We start from the raw sequence: 22,270 nt of genomic DNA, 5'->3' as shown, positions 1-22,270 counted from the left end.
TTGAGACAGTAAAATGTTGCATTTCTTAACTTTTTTACTTCCTATTAGGAATGCTGGAGAAAGTTGCAGAATTTTACTATTTGTGGAAATTTAAAAATGTATGTGAAAGGTATTATAAACTGCAACACTTGTACAAAAGTTAGGGGGTTTTTTTATACTGTTTTTCTGGCACACTCAAATGCTAAATCATCAAATTAAAGAGCATTTTTTTAATACTTTGCCTTAACTTATCCATAGATGTTTATTAAAATATGTCAATGATGAACTGACATATATAATTGACAATTATACCTAGAATAAAGCATTGATAATCAAATAGTATGCTCATATCAACAGAAAAAAATTGGAACAGGATTTTAAAATGGGATCTGCTATTCCACCTAACTTAAAGGAAGGGGTTCAAAATTTCCATTTCCTTTGTTCTTCATGTTTGTTACTATCACAGTTTAGTACTTCCTATTTATGATTAAGGTATTTCAGTGATAATCTGCATTCTTTTTTGTCTCATAACACTTGCTTATATATTTATGGTATTTTCTACATAGAAATAATGACATTTTGGCATTTGTTGTCTATTTTTTATTTTGGACATCTGAGAGGACAATTATAGATTTTCGTGATCCTCCTAGTGGCTCAAATAAGAACTGTGAGGTACAATGGGGAATTTTCTGGTTCTTACACAATAGACAAAATCTTTAGTACTTTCCCAGAAGTGAAAGTTTGTTTCATGGGCTAGGCTCTCCTTCTTCCTCCTTAGGCTATTTAATTCTATCAAAATGTACTCCTCTGAGCTCTGTCCCTCACGATGCCTGTGAGGGACATAATGGACCAACCCATTTCCCCAAGGCTCTCTGAGATCCACTTCCACATGTAACTTGGGGAGAGAGGCTATGGGTACAAAAAACAGATGGGAAGTTTGAATGCAGCAGCAACCAATCAGATCAAAATTAGTGAAAACAGATTGTGCTAAATGAGTCCTAAGAATGAGCTTATTGTAGTAAAGTCTTTCTGAGTTATTTTGTTCTATTACATGTATTTTACTTATAATAAACTGTTTTTGTCTACTTACAATCATAGCATAGCTTATTGTGGAGTAGTCTATAATTTTGTTTAAGTCTTACATGGCTAGTTTTTAAAGCATACCATTTTTTTCTATTTATATGACACACTGTTATTAAATTTAAAATATTATCAATTCAAGATTTTAAAATGACAGACTCAAGAAATTAAAAGGATAATCTCTGTCACCAAGGCAACCGTCCTGATTCTTTTAGATGACAATGCAGTTTATTAAATTATTATGAGAGTTGTGAATTTCAAAGAATGTCTTTTATCATTCTGCTTTCTCCGTATATCTCACAAGTGCTAGACAATATAAAATGTCTTCTTACAATTTTTCTCATTTTAATATCAAAACTCAAATTATATATTCATTTGAACATAGAATTTTTATTTGTAAGATTCTGCCAGTTGTTATTAGAACACAAAAGTTTAATTACGATAAATAACTGAGCAAATCTAGTTATCTATTTAGTGGCTAATAAGGGATGTTACGGGAAAATATTTTATTGAATTATCAATATTTTAAATAAAGACACCAAACAATGTGTAGGTATTTGCATTTTCTATAATTTTCTCATATTTTTTCTGTTACACTAATCAATGAAAATTTGGGGGAAAGTGCACTACTGACCATTAATGAAGAGTATAAAAAAGAATACTTTCTCCTCCTCAATGCATCTGGTGTTTGTGACCAAGTGAGCGTACACTCCAGATACAGTGCTAGGCAAATACTGAGGACAGTTTCCTTCAAGAATGTTGAAGCCCATAAACATAAACATCTTTGGGACCTTTATTTCGTTACGTTTTATTACCTGGTAAGATTTCATAAAGTAAGCAAAACTTTTTCAAGAAAAATAATAGTCCAGGCATTGCATACTATTGACCATTACAAAAATTTTAAAATAAATATATCTGGCTAATCTCATTTTTTCCATAAACCCAGTAATCTCTGGTTAGTCCATTTTTCCTCTCTGGATTTTACTTTCTCCATTGGAAAAATGAGATACTATTTCTCATGTGTTCATGAACCAGAAAGAGGTGGAAATGATTATAAATAATACTTTGTATAAGATAATTGCTGGTGGAGTTTACAGATTTGGATGAGATTTGGGCTGTGTTAGTGTGTGTGTTTCATATCTGATGATATACTAGACAAAATCAACCTGGCTGTACATCAGAATCATCTGGGGAAGTTTTAAAACATATTCCTGAGCTGCAGCCCAAACTTATCAATTAGTTTTTCATGGTGAGAAACCTTTTAGGGAATCTCCAATTTAAGTAAGTTCTCAGGTAGTTTCAGAACCACAGTCAGAAGTAGAACCTATTGTCGAAACCAATGTTGCTCAAATTTTAGTGGACATATGAAGAGCCTGGGGAATCTTCTTAACTTGCAGATTCTGACTTATTTCATCTAGATGGAACCTGGTTTTGCATTTTTTAATCACTCCCAGATGATACTAAAGTTGCTGTTCCACGAACTTTGCAACTTTAGTTCAGATGAAACTCGTGGTAAAATTATTGACATATGACAGCACAATTCAATCATAGAATCATAAAATAGCATAGCTGGAAAGGACCTTGACATCAGTAAATCTAGCATCTTTGTTTTACAGATGTGAAAGCTGAGAGCCAGTGTGGTTAACTGACTTAACCATAGTAGGTTAAGAGCAGAAAGGGAACGAACAGAATACCAGCTCAGCTTACTTCCAGATAGGAACGCAGCAACACTGAGATTATTCTTGCTGCAACAGGAATGACTTAAAATGATTGGGCTGGAGCTGAGTTGTCTCAAACTTTTTATTCTCCATAATGTTAGTACTGAAATCCCTTGCCCTCTTTGGCCAGCTCCTCCAGGCTCCCATGTTCCCACTATTATCGTCCTGGTTCCAGTCTGCTTGCCTTGATGCAGACAAGCTCTTTTGGACCCAAAGATCCTACAGCTGCAACTCCTTGGAGAACTGAATCTCTGGATCATCCACCAGTTCTCCCTTCACCTCAGCCTCCTCAGTCTTTTTCGTTCTGAGCCCATCTCCAAGCCCACTGTCTGCTCTCTCTGGGTTTTGCCTCCTGTTGTCACAGGTCTGATCAATATTGGGAAAGACAAACAGAAGATAAAACAGTGAGTTCCTCGTGCAGCCTGAGGGCAATGTGCAATAGCACAGTTAGGGAGCCAAGTTTTGATCTAGACTTGACTTAGAGGAGCAGTCCCAAGATAAATGTATCTACTTAACAGTGCTACCAGGACCAAGCTGGTAACCAGTATTCTGAGGCTATGAATTTTAACAAGTTGAGTCACCTTTCCATTCTCCGTCCTTTTTCCACTTACAGTATTTTTCAGACAATGTTCAGCCTGGTGTAAGCCACTGAAGCTGCCAGCAGAGATGGATGCAATGAAATCTCTGGCCCAGAAACCTGTCCATCCATCTTACTCCCGGTGACGTGATACAACCTTCTGAATGGCCTGATCCTAAAGTCTTGAATATTTATGATGCTCAAATTTTCCTGGCTCTTCCTTATTCAACCTGACTGCAAAGAGCTATTGTGGATTTCAATAAAGTGAGAAAGATACACAATGAAAGTGCTGAGTTTAAATTTACTGGGCTCTTTTCAACCCCAGGAGCTTTAGGGAAATTTTAAAACACGATTCTAAGGAGAATGTAGTTTGTTTTGCTCTAAGCAAAGAAGAGCCTCTTCCTCTGCCACTGACATGCATGAGGAACAGCCTCACACAGTGTCAGCCTTCATATCTGGGTCCTGTTCAAACTTCAAGATGGTTCCCTAGCTCAAAGAGCAAGTAGTTAGGAAACAAGGAAATTCAACATAATGTGTAGAGGGGATTTTGGTTCTTTCCACTAAGGCAGGTGATGATTTATCTCACAAGGCTACCATGTCGCTAGAATTGAAGACCAGTGTTTCCTTCCCAAAAAAAGAATGGCTAAAACTATTCTTTCTTAACTTTAAAGCTAGATGTTAGGAAATAACATTATTAAATGTAATTTCTTATTATGAGAATATTATTGTCTCCTCAAATTACCATTTCAAAGAACATATGTGCTGTAATAATTATTTCTATATACAGACTTATTATAGACTAAGATTTAAGTAAGAATAAACTATAAAAAGAGATAGGTATGTCCATTGTTTCATTTAGAAATGTTACTACAAAAAAATTAAAAAGCTATATCTCCAGTAAAAATTATATTTTCTATGGATGTATATGTAATATGTAATATGATTATATTAACTTTGTTTTAAAAATACTATCTATTTAACTCTTCTGCCCATTTTTTAATAGGGTTGTTTGTTTTTTTGTTGTTTCTGCTTTGTTTTGTTTGTTAGTTTGTTTTGTTTTTTAGATTCCAATAGATACAGAAAACAAACGGTGATTGCCAGGGAGTGAGGAGGGTCAGACCAAATAGATGAAGGGCATTAAGAGGTACAAGCTTCCAGCTATAAAATAAGTAATCACAGGAATGTAATGTACATATAGGGAATTCAGTCAGTAATATTGTAACAACTTTGTATAGTAATGGATGATGACTGGTTTTCATGCATTTTCATAATGTATAAAAATATTGAATCACTATGTTGTACACTTGAAACTAATATAATACTGTATATTAATTACAACTTAATAAAAAATTGTAAAATGTCATAATTTGGATTAAATGATACTGCTTTGTGTTTCAAATGTATTTCTTGCTTTAGGTGTATTTCATCTAAACTTTGGTCCTGCTGCTCACTTAATTTATGGAAAACGCTTGCTGTGTTACCTAATGGGCAAAAGCCAGCCTTTGTTTTCAAATTTCTTACTCAAATCAAACATACTCTCTGTCAAAAAAATATAACTTTGCTTTTCAAATCAAAAATAATTTTAGTGTGTATTTTGAGGAATCTGTACATTTACATATACATATTTATTGAGCAGCAAGCTAGCATATGGGTTTTTTTTTTGTTAATACGAAGTAGAAAATACATATAATATACATATAATGAATAAATGATACATAATATATTATGTATATATACACCTACATACATTTGTATATATATTTACATACACATAGTGAATTGGTCTGCAAATAATATATAATTTAATTTTTATCAGTAGGAGGTACAAAATATTAAACATTTTATATTAGATGAAATAAGCTAAGGTTTGACTTCAATTAGATAAAATGTTTCATAATATAATTACATAAAGTAGGTTTAAATTTATTTTTGAACAATATGGAATTAATTTGAAATGAATCACAGAAATGTGGCATCCATGGGTTTATTCAATGCATCTTTAACAATGTGTGGTTGCCTTAGAAAATATTCCAGTTATATTTAAAAGAATCAGTGTCACTAAGCTACACTGCTTTGGTTGTTTCAAATTTCTTTCTTTCAAACCAGTGACACTTCCTAGGAAGAAGTATTGAGAATAACTGAAAATAATTGCTTACATTTAAATTTTTAAAAGCCGTTTTTAGCTTTCAGCATTTCCTATGGATGCTCTTTTTGCTTGGCTCTCATGGGACTCTCCCTCGAGAGCACTGTACTTTTTCACATTATTCAGCTAAATAAAAGGCAAAGTCGTTAAATGAAACTTGCTGTTGTTCTCATCTCCCCACTCTGCCTTACCTCTGACTTCAGAATAGCCCCTCACGACACAGAACACCTGAGTGGCAGCACCATACTCCTGCTTTAGCAGACGTAGGCAAGACAGGGCAGGAGTAGCCTATTGGTCTCTTTCGTTGGCATTCTAGCAATTTGAGGATGGGTGAAAGATGGTTCTTTATCTCATAACTTAGAAGAAGTACTATGATACCTTGGATACATTCTACAGCAGATCATTTTAAGAAAGCATACAAATGTATTTGATTCCTTTCACACTATCTGTAGCCCTCTATCCTCTGGAAAGTGTCGATTTAACATATCCATGATGTGTACCCTGGTGTGAATGCCATTAACAACAGGATGATTCCAGATAAACAAAGCACACGCACCATACACAGCACAGAATTGTTTCAGGATATGTGATTTACAATGGTATTCGCTTTTGTAGTTACAAGTTTTAAATAACTGCACAATAAAATTTAGTATTTTATGATGATCAGTGCCTTGACCATCATCATGGAGTGTTCAGTAATAGAATTTAATATTTTAAAATTTTGGCAAACTGAAAATTAAATATGAGTAAAGAATATAAAGACACTAGGTACTACATCTAATACCCTAAAGCTAAATATATATATATATATATATATATATATATATATATATATATATATATATATATATATCTAAGCTACAGAAGAGCAGATTCAAAAACTTCATCCATATTAATAATCTGTTTAATAATCAATCCTGCAGCCATGAGCTTATTTAACTGGACCACAATTCCACATTAAATTAGAACTGCAAACTCCATCCATAAGCAACAAGGTGGCTGAATTTTTACTTTGGTAAAAATAGCAGCAACTGTACAAATTTGGTGAATGGAAGAATTTCTTGAATTCTTGAGTTCTCATCATGGATTTGTGAGTAGGGAAACCCATCATTTCTCCTCTTAATAACTTCATAAACACTTTTATCTCTGGATGGCATTCTCACATTTGAGTTTCACTACTTTATCTCTCTTTTATTGGGCAATTCAAGTTAGCAGTTCAAATTTTCTGAACTAACATACACTAAGTGGATTTTATCCCAGACAGTAAGGGGGTCATCTTCTGCTCAAGCAAGGCTGAGGCTCCAAATTTGGATCCCACTGTTTGCATCCATGGTAGGTCTGGGGAGATAGCAACAGAAGCCAGCAAGTTCTCCTCTGGACTAAATACTTCCAAGTGCTGTTACTGAGCATGTGCAGCAAAAACTGAAACATCACAGTTGTATTAAGGTTGGCTTTTATATTTCTCTTGCATACCAAGTATACCTCAGGATGGTATCCATTGCTCCCTATTATTCCTTCTAGACATATTCCTTCTCCTTCCTGTAAAATCCTTGCCTCTCTGAGGCTTTTGCACCATAGCTATAACCTCCTTTTCCCAGCCATATTGCTCCCATCTTTTGGATTTCTGACCATCCCGTTCAGTTACTGAAGACCTTGGTTATTCCTTTAAGGAATCCCTGTACACCACATCCAAGCACACGCAGGTGACTCTACTGCTTTGAGATGAAATGTGATACACACGCCTGTGCCTCCATGATTATTATCCTGCATGCTACCTCAGTCACCCTGTTCCAGAGTTGTCACTTAAAACTGAAAAATAACACTGACAATAACATAAGAAGAAAAAGAGTAAAAACCCAAAATCAGTAAATCTAGCCACCGTAAGAATAAAGATCACGGGCATCAGCATCTTATGGGCCATTTAGAAAACCATAGGATTGACCCTTCATTATTGCAGTTCCAGTTCACATTGATCTGCATGTAAATGGACTCGAGCATCCACCGAAGAAGGCACTAATCAAATAATCACCTGAAAAATGGTGGGATTAGCTTCACTGGAAAGAGTTGAGTATTTCTTTTCCTAACTATAAATCTTAATCTAACCATTAAGCAAAAGCTCTGCATTAAAAATAAATTGTCTACAACCAAGTAAAATATATTTGAGTTGTCCTGAAAATCAACATTATCATAAAAGAAAAATAATTTTTTCAAAAGTGAAAATAACTAACCTTTTTTTTTCAAAGGAGGCTCCTCTATCTCTCCTAAACCAAGACAAAAAACAGTAAATTAGAAAAACTTCCAGTATAACATAATATAGTCTCTCTATTTTCCCATTTTCTTCTGTTTACTTTTTAAAAATCTATTAGTTTGGCAATAGGAGTCTGTATATTACTTTGCCTCCCAAATTCCAGTTTTTAAGTATAAACTTTGCTTAGGTACATTTATTTGAGATAGTTCCACTCTTATGAGTTCAATAAAATTGTGGCAGTGATCCAAATTATACATTATAGTTCGTATATCATGTTCATTTCAGTTCTTTATTGTTCATCCCAGTCTCTTATGGGGCCAAACAAATACAAATTCAGACAAAGTCATAAAAAGGGCTAAAATAATAAAAGAGTTCCTGGTAGTCAAGGCTGAATATGTAATTTCTGCTGAGTAAGGCTGATCTTAAAAAATATCATCTAAAAGGCAGAATCACAGTGCTTTGTTCTTTTCACATCCACTCAAGAGCAGTTTGTGTGTGCTTTGAGTTTATTTCCTTTCGTTCATTAACATATATGAGAGAGTACATAGATTAGTTACATAATGGGTGTGACATTTAGGGTTTGTCTCTTCATTCTACACCTCCATTTGATTCAATAAATTTACTTTTGATTGTGATTTTAGTAGGATTGTTTTCTGCTATTTGACTATGAATATTAATTATATGTAAAACATATTTAAAAATATATTTAGTTTGACTGTTGTTACTTCAATCTTTCTAAGGGCAAACTTGGGAAATAGCTATCATTTTCTCCCAAAGAAGCATATAAATGTGAGTTTCTATTATGGTTTTGTGGATTGCATAAGGCCCTCACTACTTTAATGCTACTCTAACGTAGCATTTAATTTTGACATTTTGCCATAATGGCAGATAAGCTATCAGATGAAAGCCATATAGAGACCAATTTACTGAGTTTGGCAGCCTGTTGAGTGGTGATTAGCACTCAGAAGTGTATTCATTTTGGTTTAGCCTGACCCAAGTCCTCATTTGTGCTTAAACTTCGGCCAACGACTATAATGCATATCTAATATCGGTCCTAGCAGTTAGATGCATCTCTATGCCCCTTGTACCTTTATCAGTGTCCTCCTCTCCATCATCATCATCTTCATCTTCAGACGAGAGGATGTCAGACAACATAGAAAAGAAGCCATAGACCCAGTCCGTGGTTTCCTCCACAGCATCGTGAACAAGTTTTAGAGGATCTGAGCCAATCTTGGAAATAGAGCTTGCTACAACAATTAAAAACAAAGAAAAGTTTTACAATCAATCCCGAAGAAACTAAGAAAAGCTGTTTTTCCTGATTTATTCTTTTGACACAACGAATATGCTGATTTCATGAATTTAAGTATCTCTTAGCTACAATTTGTTTTGCTCAGAAATAGAAACTACATTTTGTCATAGTGTGCATGTGTGTTCAATTAAAAAGAAAAATTATTGAGTACATCTGGTATCAAACATTATGGGGTTACCCTTGAGAATTTTACAGTCTGAGTAAGAGTTCAGCACAGGGAAAAATTAAGAATGAATTAAAGTAATGTATATTATGTTATCCAAATTGTAGTAACCCTGAGTTACAGATGTTCTGGAGAAGAAGAAATCATTGTCGGTCTGTATTGTACTGGAAAGCATCACGGAGAAGATGGCTCTGTAAATTTTCAGACAAACCATAAGTTTCAAGTTGACTTAGGTAGCTGTGACTAATGCAAAACTGATAGGTCCATTTATTATAATTTGTGATACATCAGGAAAACTCTGGAATTGTCAAGGCGGTAATCATATCAAGTTCCAGCTAGATTCAATTCGTTTATCTTTGTTAGACATCCCAGCATCTGAAAATAAAGTATTTGAACTTCTAGTAACTTCGGTGGATAGAATTAGGAAAAACTGAAGCCTATAAATCTTCCCTTTCTTATATCCTAGGAGATATAAACTGCTCATGGAGTGAAAGATTAAAGAATAAAAACGCAAGCAAATAGATATAATAGGGATTTTTGACATGTTATTCTCATTCTAGTTACATAAAAATTGCTCTGAAGTGATAAGAGTAGCCTTTAATACCTGATTGAAGAAGTTATCAACCTAGAAATATGGTCTAAGTGGCACCTGATTTTTCACCAGTCTGTAATTAAATTTTAGGTTTATGTTTTCCTTAATTTTAAAAACTATTTAAGCTTTTCGGGGATTCTTCTCCCTTTGATATCATAAGAGACTACAATTATATCAACATATTATATTATTTAAAGGTTAAATACTCCAGAATTAGGCTTTTACTCTGATTGAGATAGAAAGTCACTGGAAGGTCTGAGCAGAGGAATGAAGTGATTTGATTTATGTAATTTTATTTGCCGTGTTGAGGACTGAAAGAATGCCAGGTTGGAAACAGGGAGATGAGTAAGGAGCCAAATGAAATGATCCATGATCCAAGAGAAAGAGAATGGTGACTTCTATACAGGCGGTAACACTGTGTGTGGTGAGATGTGATTGAGTTTTTTTTTCAGATTTTGAATGTATTTGAAAGATAGAATTAATAGTATAGACTTAACAGTATGGCTGTTGGATGTGAGAGAAAGAGAAGGATGCCGAATAACTTCACGGTTTCTAGTGTGAGAAACTAGAAGGATAGAAATGTGCTTACCAAAATGGAGAGGACTGGAGAGAAACAGGGTTCGCTGGAGAGTATATATGCAGCTGAGTTTTACACTTGTCCAACTCGAGTTGTCTATTAGACCTCTATGTGGCGGTGTAGACATATGTAGAGCTCAATATAATTCATGAAAAATGAAATCCTAGCTGAAGATGGAAACTTGGAGGTTCAATAGTGACTACAAAGTATTCAAAGTCATGACACTGAATGTGATCACTAGAACAATGGACCCACGAACATTCCAACATTTGAAGACAGGCAGATAAGTCAGAAAGAGAAGGAGGACCAGCAGCAGAGTCTGAGAAGGAAAGATGAGAGACAGAGAGACACAGAGAGAGAGACTGAGAGGCAAGGGGGAAAAAGAGAGCATAATATACTAGATATCAAGTCAAGAAAAATTATTTCAGTGCGGATAAAGTGATCAACTGGCAAATGCTGATAGGTCAAGAAAGATGAAGACTGAGAATAGACCTTTAGATTTAATGATGAGGTTGTTACTGGCGACCTTCAAAGGTCAGTTTCAGTGAAATACATTCAAGACCAAATGGGAAGAATTTCGAGGCAGTAAGTATATTTGATCGTAAAGTAAATGAAAGAGATAAGGAAATAGTTGAAGAACTAGAATCGTAGTGGTTTTTCTATTGTTTATATTGTTCAAGTGGGAACAATATTACATTTTTATGCCAATGGATAAGATCCTACAGAGAGAGGAAAGTAATATGAGAGGATTTCTGGGGAAATTTTTAATTTTACATTCTATTTAGGGGGATTCACAGCCCATCACAAGGATGCCAACGTACAAAATACTAGTCTCAGGTAAACCTACCTCCATAATTCAGTGACAGTGTAACATTACTCCTTGGAACTTATCACATTGCATTCTGGAGAGTTTCCTGTGAGCAAGATATGGTAATGTAAAAGGTGAGATTAAACCTTAGAGAAAGGAAATGAAATGGAATTTTATAATTGCAATTGAGAATTTTAAAAGAATTATGTGTAAGAAATTGGATTGTACTGGCACCATTAAAGGCATTTTTAGCACTAGTATATTTTATATCTAATGGAAGAATATTGCAAATGGGATTTTTATGATATGAATAGATTGAGACCATTTGACCATTCCTCTTCTAAGTGTTCATTGAGGAACTTAACAATAAAATCCAACAAAATAGATATCAGTTTAATTATCTTTATGGTTAAATGTACTATATATACTCCGCAGAAATGTATATTGCCTGGTTCTAAAATAGTCAATCCAGGCTATTTTCATGAAGAAAATGTGGCTGGCTTGAGACCAGCTTCTGCTTTTCAGCCATATGGACAACAACTTTAAAAACATATAAATATAGATATGGATATAGATATATCATAAACAAGGTAGTAGTCCTCAAGTTAATTCTTACTCCTTCTCTCAGACATCATATTCAAATTATATCAATGGGAATAATATTATACAATGCAACTAAGCCTTTTATTGATGTCTTCTTTTTAAATTGTGCTTTCCTTGTGTTTCCATGAGTTAAATCGCATACACTACAGGGAGGATCATCATAAAAATGGTAGTAGCTAACATCTACAGGGTGTCTATTACCTGCCAGATACCATTCTAAGAACTTGATGTGTATGAACTCACTTTTCCTTTCAAAAATCCAGTGAGGTAGGCATCTCTATTTTAAAAATAAGAAAACTGAGACAGAGGAAATTTAAATAAGAGGGAATAAGGACTCTGCATGATAAGATAAAGCCTGGAGCAGCTATAGCGTCTTTTTTTCTTTTTCTTTTTTCTTCAGTTCTGGGTGTTTTTATTGCTTTATTCATTAATCTTTTAAAAAGAATTACCATTTTAAAAAATCAGGTATAATTGACAAACAATAAAATACACAGATTTTAAGTGTTCAATTTGGTGAGTTTCAGCAACTGTAAACCCCCAGATTATCAAAACCCAAAACAAGATATAAAACATTTCCATCGCCCCGTAAAGTTGTCATGTGTCCCTTCCATTCAATAACCACCCACCCACTCCTGCTGCCATTACTGTTCTGGTTTCTATTACCACAATCATATCGTATTAATATTTTGTGTTATACCATCTTATAACCTTGAGGACAATCGCTGACTCACTGAGGAAGGCAAAGGCTAAAAATTAAAGAACTTTCTGAGGCACTGAATTATCCGATCTTTGAATAATCACCCTACTTCCGGAGCTTCTGCTGTATGAGATAAGAAATGTTTCTTAATGTTCAAGTCACTCTTAATTGTCTCTTACGTATCTTACAGAAAAATATAGCACCGGATGCAGGGAAACTGCTTTAGGCCCCTTACGATCAGTAATTGGATTCTTGGCACTGATAAGAGTGCCAAGAGATGCAAGAGAGGCAAGCCAAAGTTTAAAGTTAAATAGGTTTTTTATTTGTCTTCTGTCTTTGAAGTCAAACTATATGGACACTTAATTTCTGAATGAGAACATACATAGGAAATTAAATTAGTCATTTTCTCTGCTTTCCTCTTAAAGAGTAAAGTACATGGTTTCACCATTATGTTTGACCATCAGTCTTACATACTCTTACTTTCTTATTTCTCTTTCAGATTCTGAGAAACAGCAGCAAACACCTTTTACAAGCATGGGCCCTCAGCTCAGAATGATAGCATTCAAGTTCAGCCCTCCTAAGGAGTGCTGAACCACGCCATATTGGCGCCAGGGACAAAAGGAAAACTCAGTGATAATGCTTCTGTCTTTAAGATTTTGATATTTTGTTCATCACAGAAGTTTGCACTCATTTTTAAATGTTAAAGACTGTATTAAAATATTATGTATAGTAATTACTGAGTTTTTTGGAGCCTCTTATATTTGGCACCCAAGGTGAATGCTGTTATCTCTATATTCAGCCTTCTCATGTCCCAGTTTATAATGTGTCCAGTTGTGGCAGACAGTATCTTACAGTGTGATACAAAACCAAAGTACTCTATGCTTCATTTTGCTGGACTGCAAAATGACAATAAGAGTAATACTCCTTACATCACAAGGTCATCATCAGTATTACATGAGATAATACGTTCAGGTCACAAAGGACAGTGCCTGGTGATGAATAAATGTCAATGTGGAGAAACAAGCAGGACTGACTTTGAATCTTGAATGACCCTGAGGCTCTTCCCAGTTTGCTAGCCGGGACCAGTGGCTTCCCCGCCCCTCAGCGGCAGGCTCTGCGTATGATCTCACCTACTCTCCAAGCTGGAAATGACGCACAATGTGATTTCCAGTATCCGCTTGGATGTTTGGGATCTTAGTTCTGACTGTATGGTATCCATTCCCAACTATAAGTCTGCCCTCATGCATTCCTTAATAAGGAAAGAGCCACTCAGAGGTGACATCTCTAGACTGGTCCGACTGCCTCGATCTGAGCCACTCCACAGGACGGCAAGAGAACAGGGGTCCCAGGCATCTTCTGACCCTTCTGCCCACGGGTCTCTGCCTGTACTAGACGGTGCTTATTAAACGTCACGGAACCACATGGTACATAAACTCCTTGGCATAAAGTGCTAAAGCAGAGTAAAGGATACAGTGAATGTTAGCTAATTATTAATTCAACTTTCAGATTCATTTAACCCAAACGTATGGTACTGCTCCAGAAAAGTAGGCTGCTGTAAATATTACCCTGTGATCACTTAGTCACTATGTCCTCACAGACAGTGTGGTCAGCGGCTGTGAAATACAAACACTGCTTTCATCAGGCCTCGTGAAACAACTAGTGTTTGCCCCTTACCCCTCAGAAAATATTCACACCTAAATATTTGGATCTACACTGAGCTAAGGATGCTTTTAAGTGTCGTAAGTGCTACCTAAGTTAGGAAAAACTCAACTGCATATATGTTGATGTGTGTTTCTTGCTCACAGTAGTACTCAGTATGGAGTTGATGAAAGATATATAGATTCTTCTTCCAAGATAATTATTTAGCACTTATGTTAAGTGTGATGTAATTAACCTAGGGTTGCCACTTATGGGTCTGCTATCTAGGTGTTTCTACTTCTGATATGCAAGGGATGCTGTTTCAAAATACATACTAGTGATTTTCCAGACTTAAGAATATTATTTTAAGTGACCATTTTCCTCCTTTTTGTTGCTGATAAGCATTAAATACTTTTGTTTCTGTTGATGAAATTTTGATCAAGTTAAGGAGAAGATTAGCAAACTATGCATCATTTAGTATGATCTGAGTCACATGACAATTCTTGCTTGAAGTACTTGTTTGAAATTACTTAGCCTTTGTTCAGGGCAAACAGAATTCCCTAGAATATTACCAGTGTCAGAGCTACCGATGTGTTTCCCCATCCTCATGCCACCCACCAGGATGGGAAGAAAGAACACACACGTAGGAAAGATAAGACAAAAAAAATAAAAAGATCTAAATGCTGTGTTAGAAAACAATGGTTGTCTCCACTGTGTTAGTAGGTTTCCTGTACTCAACAATGTAACTGAGAGAATGCAAATTCTTATTAAACAGTTTAGACTTGAGATTTGGCATCATTTATAATAGTGAACTATTTCCTAAGGATAAAGGTCAAAAGGCTGATTTAGTTTCGTATATTTTTAACCACGACACATTTGAAATAAAAAGCGCTCACAGTGAATTTAATAGCACTCTGAGTCTTTGGGCCAGCATTGACAATACTAGGCACAGATATTAAAGAAATAACAAACACAGATAGGTGCTTTCACATCTACTATAAAGGTCAACGTCTTCATCAAAGTGATGTTTACTCAAGACATCATACTGTAAAGTGTTTTAGGTCCAGGCTGAAGTAACTTCCAATTTCTCATATGTTAGACCTTGAACAAACCTGGCTGAACTCAGTGATGTCAGAACTGTCATCTTTAATTGCTCTTATCACAGTGGAGATTCTTTCAATCTCTTATAGTCTCTTACATGCCTTTTTTTCTCCCACGAATTTATTGCTTTCATATTCTTGATTTTATTTCAAATTGAAGGTAATGCCAATAGAAATGAAATAGGAAGTAACACATCCAAGGAAGTTAAGAATTCTAGAAATGTTTGCTGCAGCAACATTATTCCTCCATATTTAACTTCTAAGGTGTATTTACATCCTGCCAATAAAAGTTTGTAAAAGGCACACTAATTGGAATTACAAAATCTTCCCATGATTTTCTCTTGAGAAATTCATGGAAGATAGCTATATTTTTGTAAGATTTCTTCAGTTCCAGAGACAACACCTAATACTTTGGTGTCTGATAAGCCAATTTTGTCATAACCAGAATGGTGATAAATTGTGGCCCCAAAATAGCTTTTCTAAATATAGCCTTTCCACCTAAGAAACATTTTGAGAGGCTCATTTTTAATATCCTCTTTTAAATCCACGTAGAGTAGCCCTTTAAAATGATTTATAGTAAAGAGTTAATAGGAGTGGACCTGGCTAACTGATAGGGATTTGGGAGCAGCAAAGGTAAAAATAATATGAAAATGGAGTGGAGGCCAACGGAAATTAAGTGCAGCTGCTTTGCATTAAATAATTTTGTATGCAGTATATGATATTATTTCCAGGATTCTCACATGGACAAAAATATAGAACTTAAGCTCTGTTGCAATGTTTCTTTGGAACTGAATATGTAGATTAAAATGATTTTTTGTATTTGTTGAATTTACACTTTGTGATTTAGCAAGAAACATAAATATTAGGTCAGTTCATTTTAGACCTGGTAATTAAGTCATGAATAATTTGTGAGATGCTTCTATAGAGCACCTTTCAGATGTTTCTACAGAGAAAAGGATGATAAAACCTCATTTTGAAATATTTAAATGCCTTCTTTTACAAATGAGTGTGTATCATGATATTAGCCTGCTCAATGATAGATACTGTAATTTAAAATATAAAAAGTTCTTTTAAAAGTTGTGTGTAATCACCTGCCCTGAATTACAAATATGATTTAACTTCAAAACCAATTGTCACTGAATAGATATTCCTTCAACTAGATTTTTAACATAGACCATATACAAAAGTTGAAATTCACTATAATCTGTTATCCTCATCCTCAATGAACAATCCTCAGAATATGGTAAAATAAAAAGTTGGATTCATGAAATTCCCATGGTACTTCTAATATTAACCAAACTATGAAAGATTTTTACTTATGCATGTAATGTTGGGGCCTGAGGGCAGAATAAGAAGCACTTGGGAAGGAAAAATAAAGTAAAGTAAAAGTAAGGAGAGCTATGAAATCCGGAGCCTGTGAGGGATGGGAGAGCACATTGGAATGGTATGGGTCCCATGACCTCCAAACCTCCCTCCTCAAAGAGAGGAAGCCGTTGCCCTTCTCAAGGAGCTAAATATGCACCCAGGCCAGGAGTGGCAGAAGCCAAAGGAGGCCTGGCAGGAGCTGGCGTTGCTGCAGGAGCAGCTGCTGTCCCATGCCCCCAAGGTGAGCCAAGGGATCAGTGACAACAGGTGTGCCCACCTGCGCCTACTTCCCTGCAACGATCTTCTTGGTCCTGCGTGCCTCTGGCTTGCAAATGTCACACACAGTGATTCTGCTGGCTCACACAAACCCACAACTACTCAGAGGAGGGAATTCTGGAAAATGCAGAATTCTATTTTAGCAGAGGGGATACAATACAAATCCACCACACCTAGCTCCAATATTATCAACGTTTTACCAACCTTGTTTCTACTTCTCCTTTATCCACATTTATCTTTTCTTTTTCTCTAATTTGCTAAATATTTGAAAGCAAATCATATAGACTTAAATTCTTAATCCCAGATCCGTAAGTACTTCAGTATGCATGTCTGTTCTATAATCACTGGTCTGATATTTTCTTGCCCGAAGCTCAAAAAATGCCCAAAGTAAGGACAGTCAGAATTGGATATTTTAAAGTTATTTGAAGGAATTATTATCTCTGGCTATACAAATAACTTGATATGGAGTTAGGTTCATTTGCTTCAGTGTGTTTTCAATTTTTAGTGATGACTTTTATTTATTTAAAATGTTTTTAATTATAAAAAAAATTTACAAGTTCCATAAGTCAAAACCCTTTAAGAGCACACATTTAGAAAAGTTCTGTTGCTATACTATGCTCTTCTTTTGAAAGCTACCTAATTTTGTTAATTTTGGTTTATCTTTTCATTATTTCATACATTTACTTCATATACATATTTATATTTGAAGGAAAACATCTAAACATTTAAACATAGAAATAATAAAATAAGATTTACAATTTGTGGTGATCTGGCCTCAGAATGAGAAAGGAGGCAGAGGCAAGACTAGAAGCAAAGAAAAAAATATATGGCTACTACAACAATTGAGGGGGAAACCAAGACAGGTGTTCTGGAGACAAGGCAGAGTACAGAACAGAATCAGGAGATGTTTACAAAGTCTAATGAGTCCTTTCTGATCACTATATGTTCATGGGTAGTGGGGAAAGAGTTAAAATAAGCTTGTAAGGAATCCTATGTTTCTGACTTAAGAAATTGGAAAATAAACTAGATTTGGAATCCAGGAGGCAGGCCTGGAAAGAAATAGAACCAGTTCCGTTACTCAGTTAGGAATTTTGAGTTTGATACTCCAACTGAACATCTATCTCCGTGCAATTAGAAAAACTGGAGAGGGATTAGGGTTAAAGATGTGGACTGGGAAGTCATTATGTGTGAAGGTCAGTTATAAGCAAAATTCTGGGCAAGTAGGTCAATTAAGGGGAAAATAAAAATGCTGATGAGCTGATTTTTTTTTCACAATAAAAATAGCTTACTGAATCTCATGGTGGGAGGAATGCGTTTTCTTAAAACTTATCTTACACACTTTAATTGTTAAGAACCGTGTCACTGCTCTTAGCCTTTAAATCTAACTATCTAGCCATTTTAGAGAAGGGTAATCTTGTTATTAGATTCAGAGCTATATATTAAAGATAAGCAGGCTAAATATGATGGCAGCTTACTCATCACTTGTATGGGCAACACAAAGTCATCGCAGCTGAAGCAATGAAATAAGGTGATACTGTCTAACAGGGGCAAGAAGCTAATGGTGCAAAAAAAGAGTTATGAAAGTCATAAGACGATAGGGTTTTAATAAGGAAGTGCCAGTCAACAATTCTAGTGCTGCAAGGTTTAACCAAGATGAAAATGTTAAATACGCGATTTGATCTTTTGTTCATTTGTTCAATTTTTCATTAAGAAGTTAAGCGTGTATTTGAGACATTTCAGCAGAATCACAGTGTCAGATCATCTCTTAGTTGAGGCGCTTGGCTAGAGGGACAGAAACAGAAAGGCTTGTAGCTAAGCAGGGATATAGGGAGGTGAGGGAAGTTTGTTGGTTTTTCCAAGTTAGAAAACACATAAACATAGCTAGAAAGGAAGGAGGGAATAGAAGGGAGATTGTGAAGATACACGAAAGAGATGCCATTTAAATCCAGCAACATTTAAATGTAGCAACATTGAAAACATACCTTCCTGAGGCTCTTTCCTCTCATACACACCCAGACACACACATTTCTTTAAGAGTAATAAGAAGCCCCTTTAGAGGGCAAGATCTTCCTGAAGCAATACTTGTACTTTCCATTGAAATTAATTAAACATGGAAACCATTACACTGAGGTGGTTTTAACGCCTTAGTAGCCTTTGTAAGCAAACAAAATCTAAGCCTTTAAGGGTCTCAAGGTTAAGAAATCAGACCTACGCACAACCAGTCACTAAGAGCCAACTAAGCCTTTCCCACGTAAGGCAAACCCTCAGGCTGTAACCAATCAAATTATTTCCTTGCTTTGTTTCCACCTCTTCTCTATAAAAGTCTTTCCCCGGCTCCTGCCAGTGGAGTGTTTCTGACCTCTTTGGGTTTGGTGCTGCCCAATACAAATTAATTTTTGCTCATATTCTTAAAATTCTGAATATGCCTCAGTTTCTCATTTAACATTCCAGATAAACACATACTCCCAAACCACTGTCATTTTCCCTTTCCCTCCCTTCCTCTCTCCATTTCTCTCATCATCCTCTTCCTCTCTCTCCTCCCTCAGATCTCTGGATGCTACCCATATTAGATGACAATTATCAGGCTTCTCCAGAGTGAACACAAAGCTCTTGACGTACATCAGACTCTAAAAGATAAAACCCATTTGAATTCCAACTTTGAAAAATGAAAATACTTGCAGATGTTAGCTATTTAGATGTGTTTAAACCAAAGAAAAAACTAGGATCCTGATTTAAAAGCAGTTTCAGTGAGCTAGTTGTTTTATCGACTGCACAAGGAAATGACTATCACTTTTCTAATCTACATGTGAATAGTCACAGTGTAGCTCCAATCCTTGCCATGCAACATCTGAGGCATGGGCATTTTCCTTCTGATTTTTAACATTTTCTCAGCTGAAAATTTCCCATACTCATCTTTATCTATTAACTAACGTCAGTATTTTAGAGATGTGTTCTTGTATGGAACCCTAATGAAACTGAACACAAGCATCTTTAGTTAAAATGGTCTGATTATTTCAATATTTAATTGTTTCAAGATATATCTCTAAGTTGTCCTTTGGTGTTTCTCAACTGTTACTTTTTGAGAACAGTCAAAATATAACAGTACTCCAATTAGATGACTTACTTGGATCATTATGTTACAAACTTAGCAGGCCAGTGGAGAAGAGAGAGATTAATTTTGGGGTTAATATAATAATTAGCATATCCTGACTAATTATTTAATAACCGTGCATTTCATCAACTCAAGATTTGGTTTTGGAAACTCTTGACTGTATTATATATTCTTTTTAGCTATTCTATTGCTCAGTGTTAGTGGAAGACATAATTTTGAAGTTCTTTTCACCATATTAAAATGTAGCATGCAGGGCCATGAATTTTGTGCTTACTGTATCATAAAAGAATAACAAACCATTTCAAAATGGCTAGAACATCTCCTCAATGTTAAAAAAAAAAAAAAGAATAATTTAATCATTGGATTTCTATTGTATAATTGGTAGAATCTATGTATATTTAAGTGATATTTAAAATTGGAAATCATGTAGTCAATTCATCTTTTTGAAATATGCCTATTCATCTTTTTGAAACATTGAAATATGCTAAAGTCATGAAGAAAAAATTAAAATAATACTAACTACAATTTAATCTAACAATTACTATTTGCCATTCAAAATTACAAGTATTTCATGTATATTAACATCCACTGCTCACAGAACCATATGAAGCAGACACTAGTATTCCCTTCAGAGAATGAAGCAGGCACAGAGGAGTAATTTTCCCAAGCTTACACAGAAGTCAGAACTCTAACTCAGTACTCTAGCTCCCAGAGCCTGCATTCAGCTACTTATTCTGGTCTCCAAGTCCATGTGTTCTTTTGTTATTATTGTTATATTTTTTTGCTTATTTGCTTGCTATATGTGCTTAGCAAATAACTTCTGTTAAGATCATACAAATTGTATTTAACAACATGTGTCAGACAGTAAGTAGGTTAACAAGAATACTGAGATAAATAACACAGTCCTTACCTTTGGGATGCTTAAAATCCAATCAGGGAAACAGAGATTTAAAAAGTGAAACCTAACACTATCAAAATCATTGCAAACTATAAAGAAATACTATGTTCATTACTTAGCATTCAGAGTTTAAGATACATCACCACCTCTTCCTTTGTTTTTTTACTTATTTATTCATCCTTTCACTTCAACATTCATTCAAGTGCGCTCACAGTGCTAAATAAACACTCCTAACCACTGAAAAAATCAAGTAAAAAAAAATAAACAAAGCCATTTTCCTTAGAAACGTAACAGATCAGTGGAGAACAGAGGGATTAAATCAATAACCATACCAGATTAAATATATACAACGTGTAAGTCCTATGAGTAAAGAGTAAATAATATAATGCGGAACTATGATAGAGTGACTTGCTTTACGTTGAAAGTTCAGAAAGGTTCCTCTAAGGAACTGAATTTAAGCGCAGCACTAAAAGAGGTGTCGTAGCTGGGCCATCAGAAAGTGGGCTGCTAACATACAGTATGGTCTTAATTGTATCCATCTAGACACATTCATAAATATAAAGTCTCATTTGCTAAGGTTTAAGTGAGTGGTAAAGAGCATTGGCATCAAACTTTGGGAATTTTTGACCTTGAAATCCACCACCAGCAAAAACCTGGGGCTCATTATCGAACAGCCAACTTTTTATTTTGTAAAAAAAATGTCATTTAAAAACTATGACAGAAAGAATCCCTGTCAGTACCATCATTTCAAAGAGAATTTTGAGACCAAAACTGTGGGATCAGTAGAACTAAAGACACCTCTTTAAAGTGAATACATTTTTGTTTTTCCTCTTTTTTTTTTTTTTTTTTTTTTTGGTGGGGGGAAGTAATTAGGTTTATTTATTTATTTATTTTTAAAGGAGGCACTAGGGATTGAACCCAGGACCTCCTACGTGTTACTTCAGCTACACTCTCCCCTCAAAAGTGAGTACATTTTTCTTTACCTTTTTCCTCATTTCATGATGAATCAACAAACTTTGATCAAGATCTGGGACTCATTGGACTATAAAAACTTCTGCTTCCTTGAGGTATTTATAAGTAGACTGGAGTCAAGTAATGAAATGCATCCTTTAAATGTAGTGGCCAAGAGGACCGAATAGGTCTGGGACATTGAACAGAAAATGTGGGATTTGAGATAAGACTTGAATCAGCATAAGAAGCACACAAAATGTCAACTATTCTTGAAAACTCAGTACGCATGAAAACTGATAAAGTCCAAAATGTTGCATTTAGCGTCTCAGTCTTCCAAGTCTCCTGAAATAGTAATAACATATACATATATATGCAGTCATACAGACAGCTCTACACACACACATATATATATAACTATCAAATGTTAAATTTATAT

The 22,270-nt window shown here is 35.1% G+C and overlaps 1 protein-coding gene across 11 annotated transcripts in view; it reads right to left on the bottom strand.

Annotated features, from left to right (window-relative positions):
* Positions 1 to 22,270, bottom strand: part of TRDN (triadin) — a 303,786-nt gene that overhangs the window by 232,698 nt on the left and 48,818 nt on the right. For all 11 annotated transcript variants that reach the window (XM_074368416.1, XM_074368418.1, XM_074368414.1 and 8 more), the window contains exons 3-4: positions 8,834 to 8,992; positions 7,726 to 7,758 (exon numbers count right to left, since the gene is read on the bottom strand). In XM_074368416.1, coding sequence (XP_074224517.1) covers positions 7,726 to 7,758; positions 8,834 to 8,992 — 192 coding nt within the window. The remainder of the gene's footprint in view (positions 1 to 7,725; positions 7,759 to 8,833; positions 8,993 to 22,270) is intronic.

The sequence above is a fragment of the Camelus bactrianus genome, chromosome 8, assembly GCF_048773025.1.
Source record: "Camelus bactrianus isolate YW-2024 breed Bactrian camel chromosome 8, ASM4877302v1, whole genome shotgun sequence".
Lineage (NCBI taxonomy): Eukaryota > Metazoa > Chordata > Mammalia > Artiodactyla > Camelidae > Camelus > Camelus bactrianus.
The sequence above is the reverse complement of the archived record's forward strand: the minus strand, read 5'-3'. Positions and strand labels throughout refer to the sequence as shown.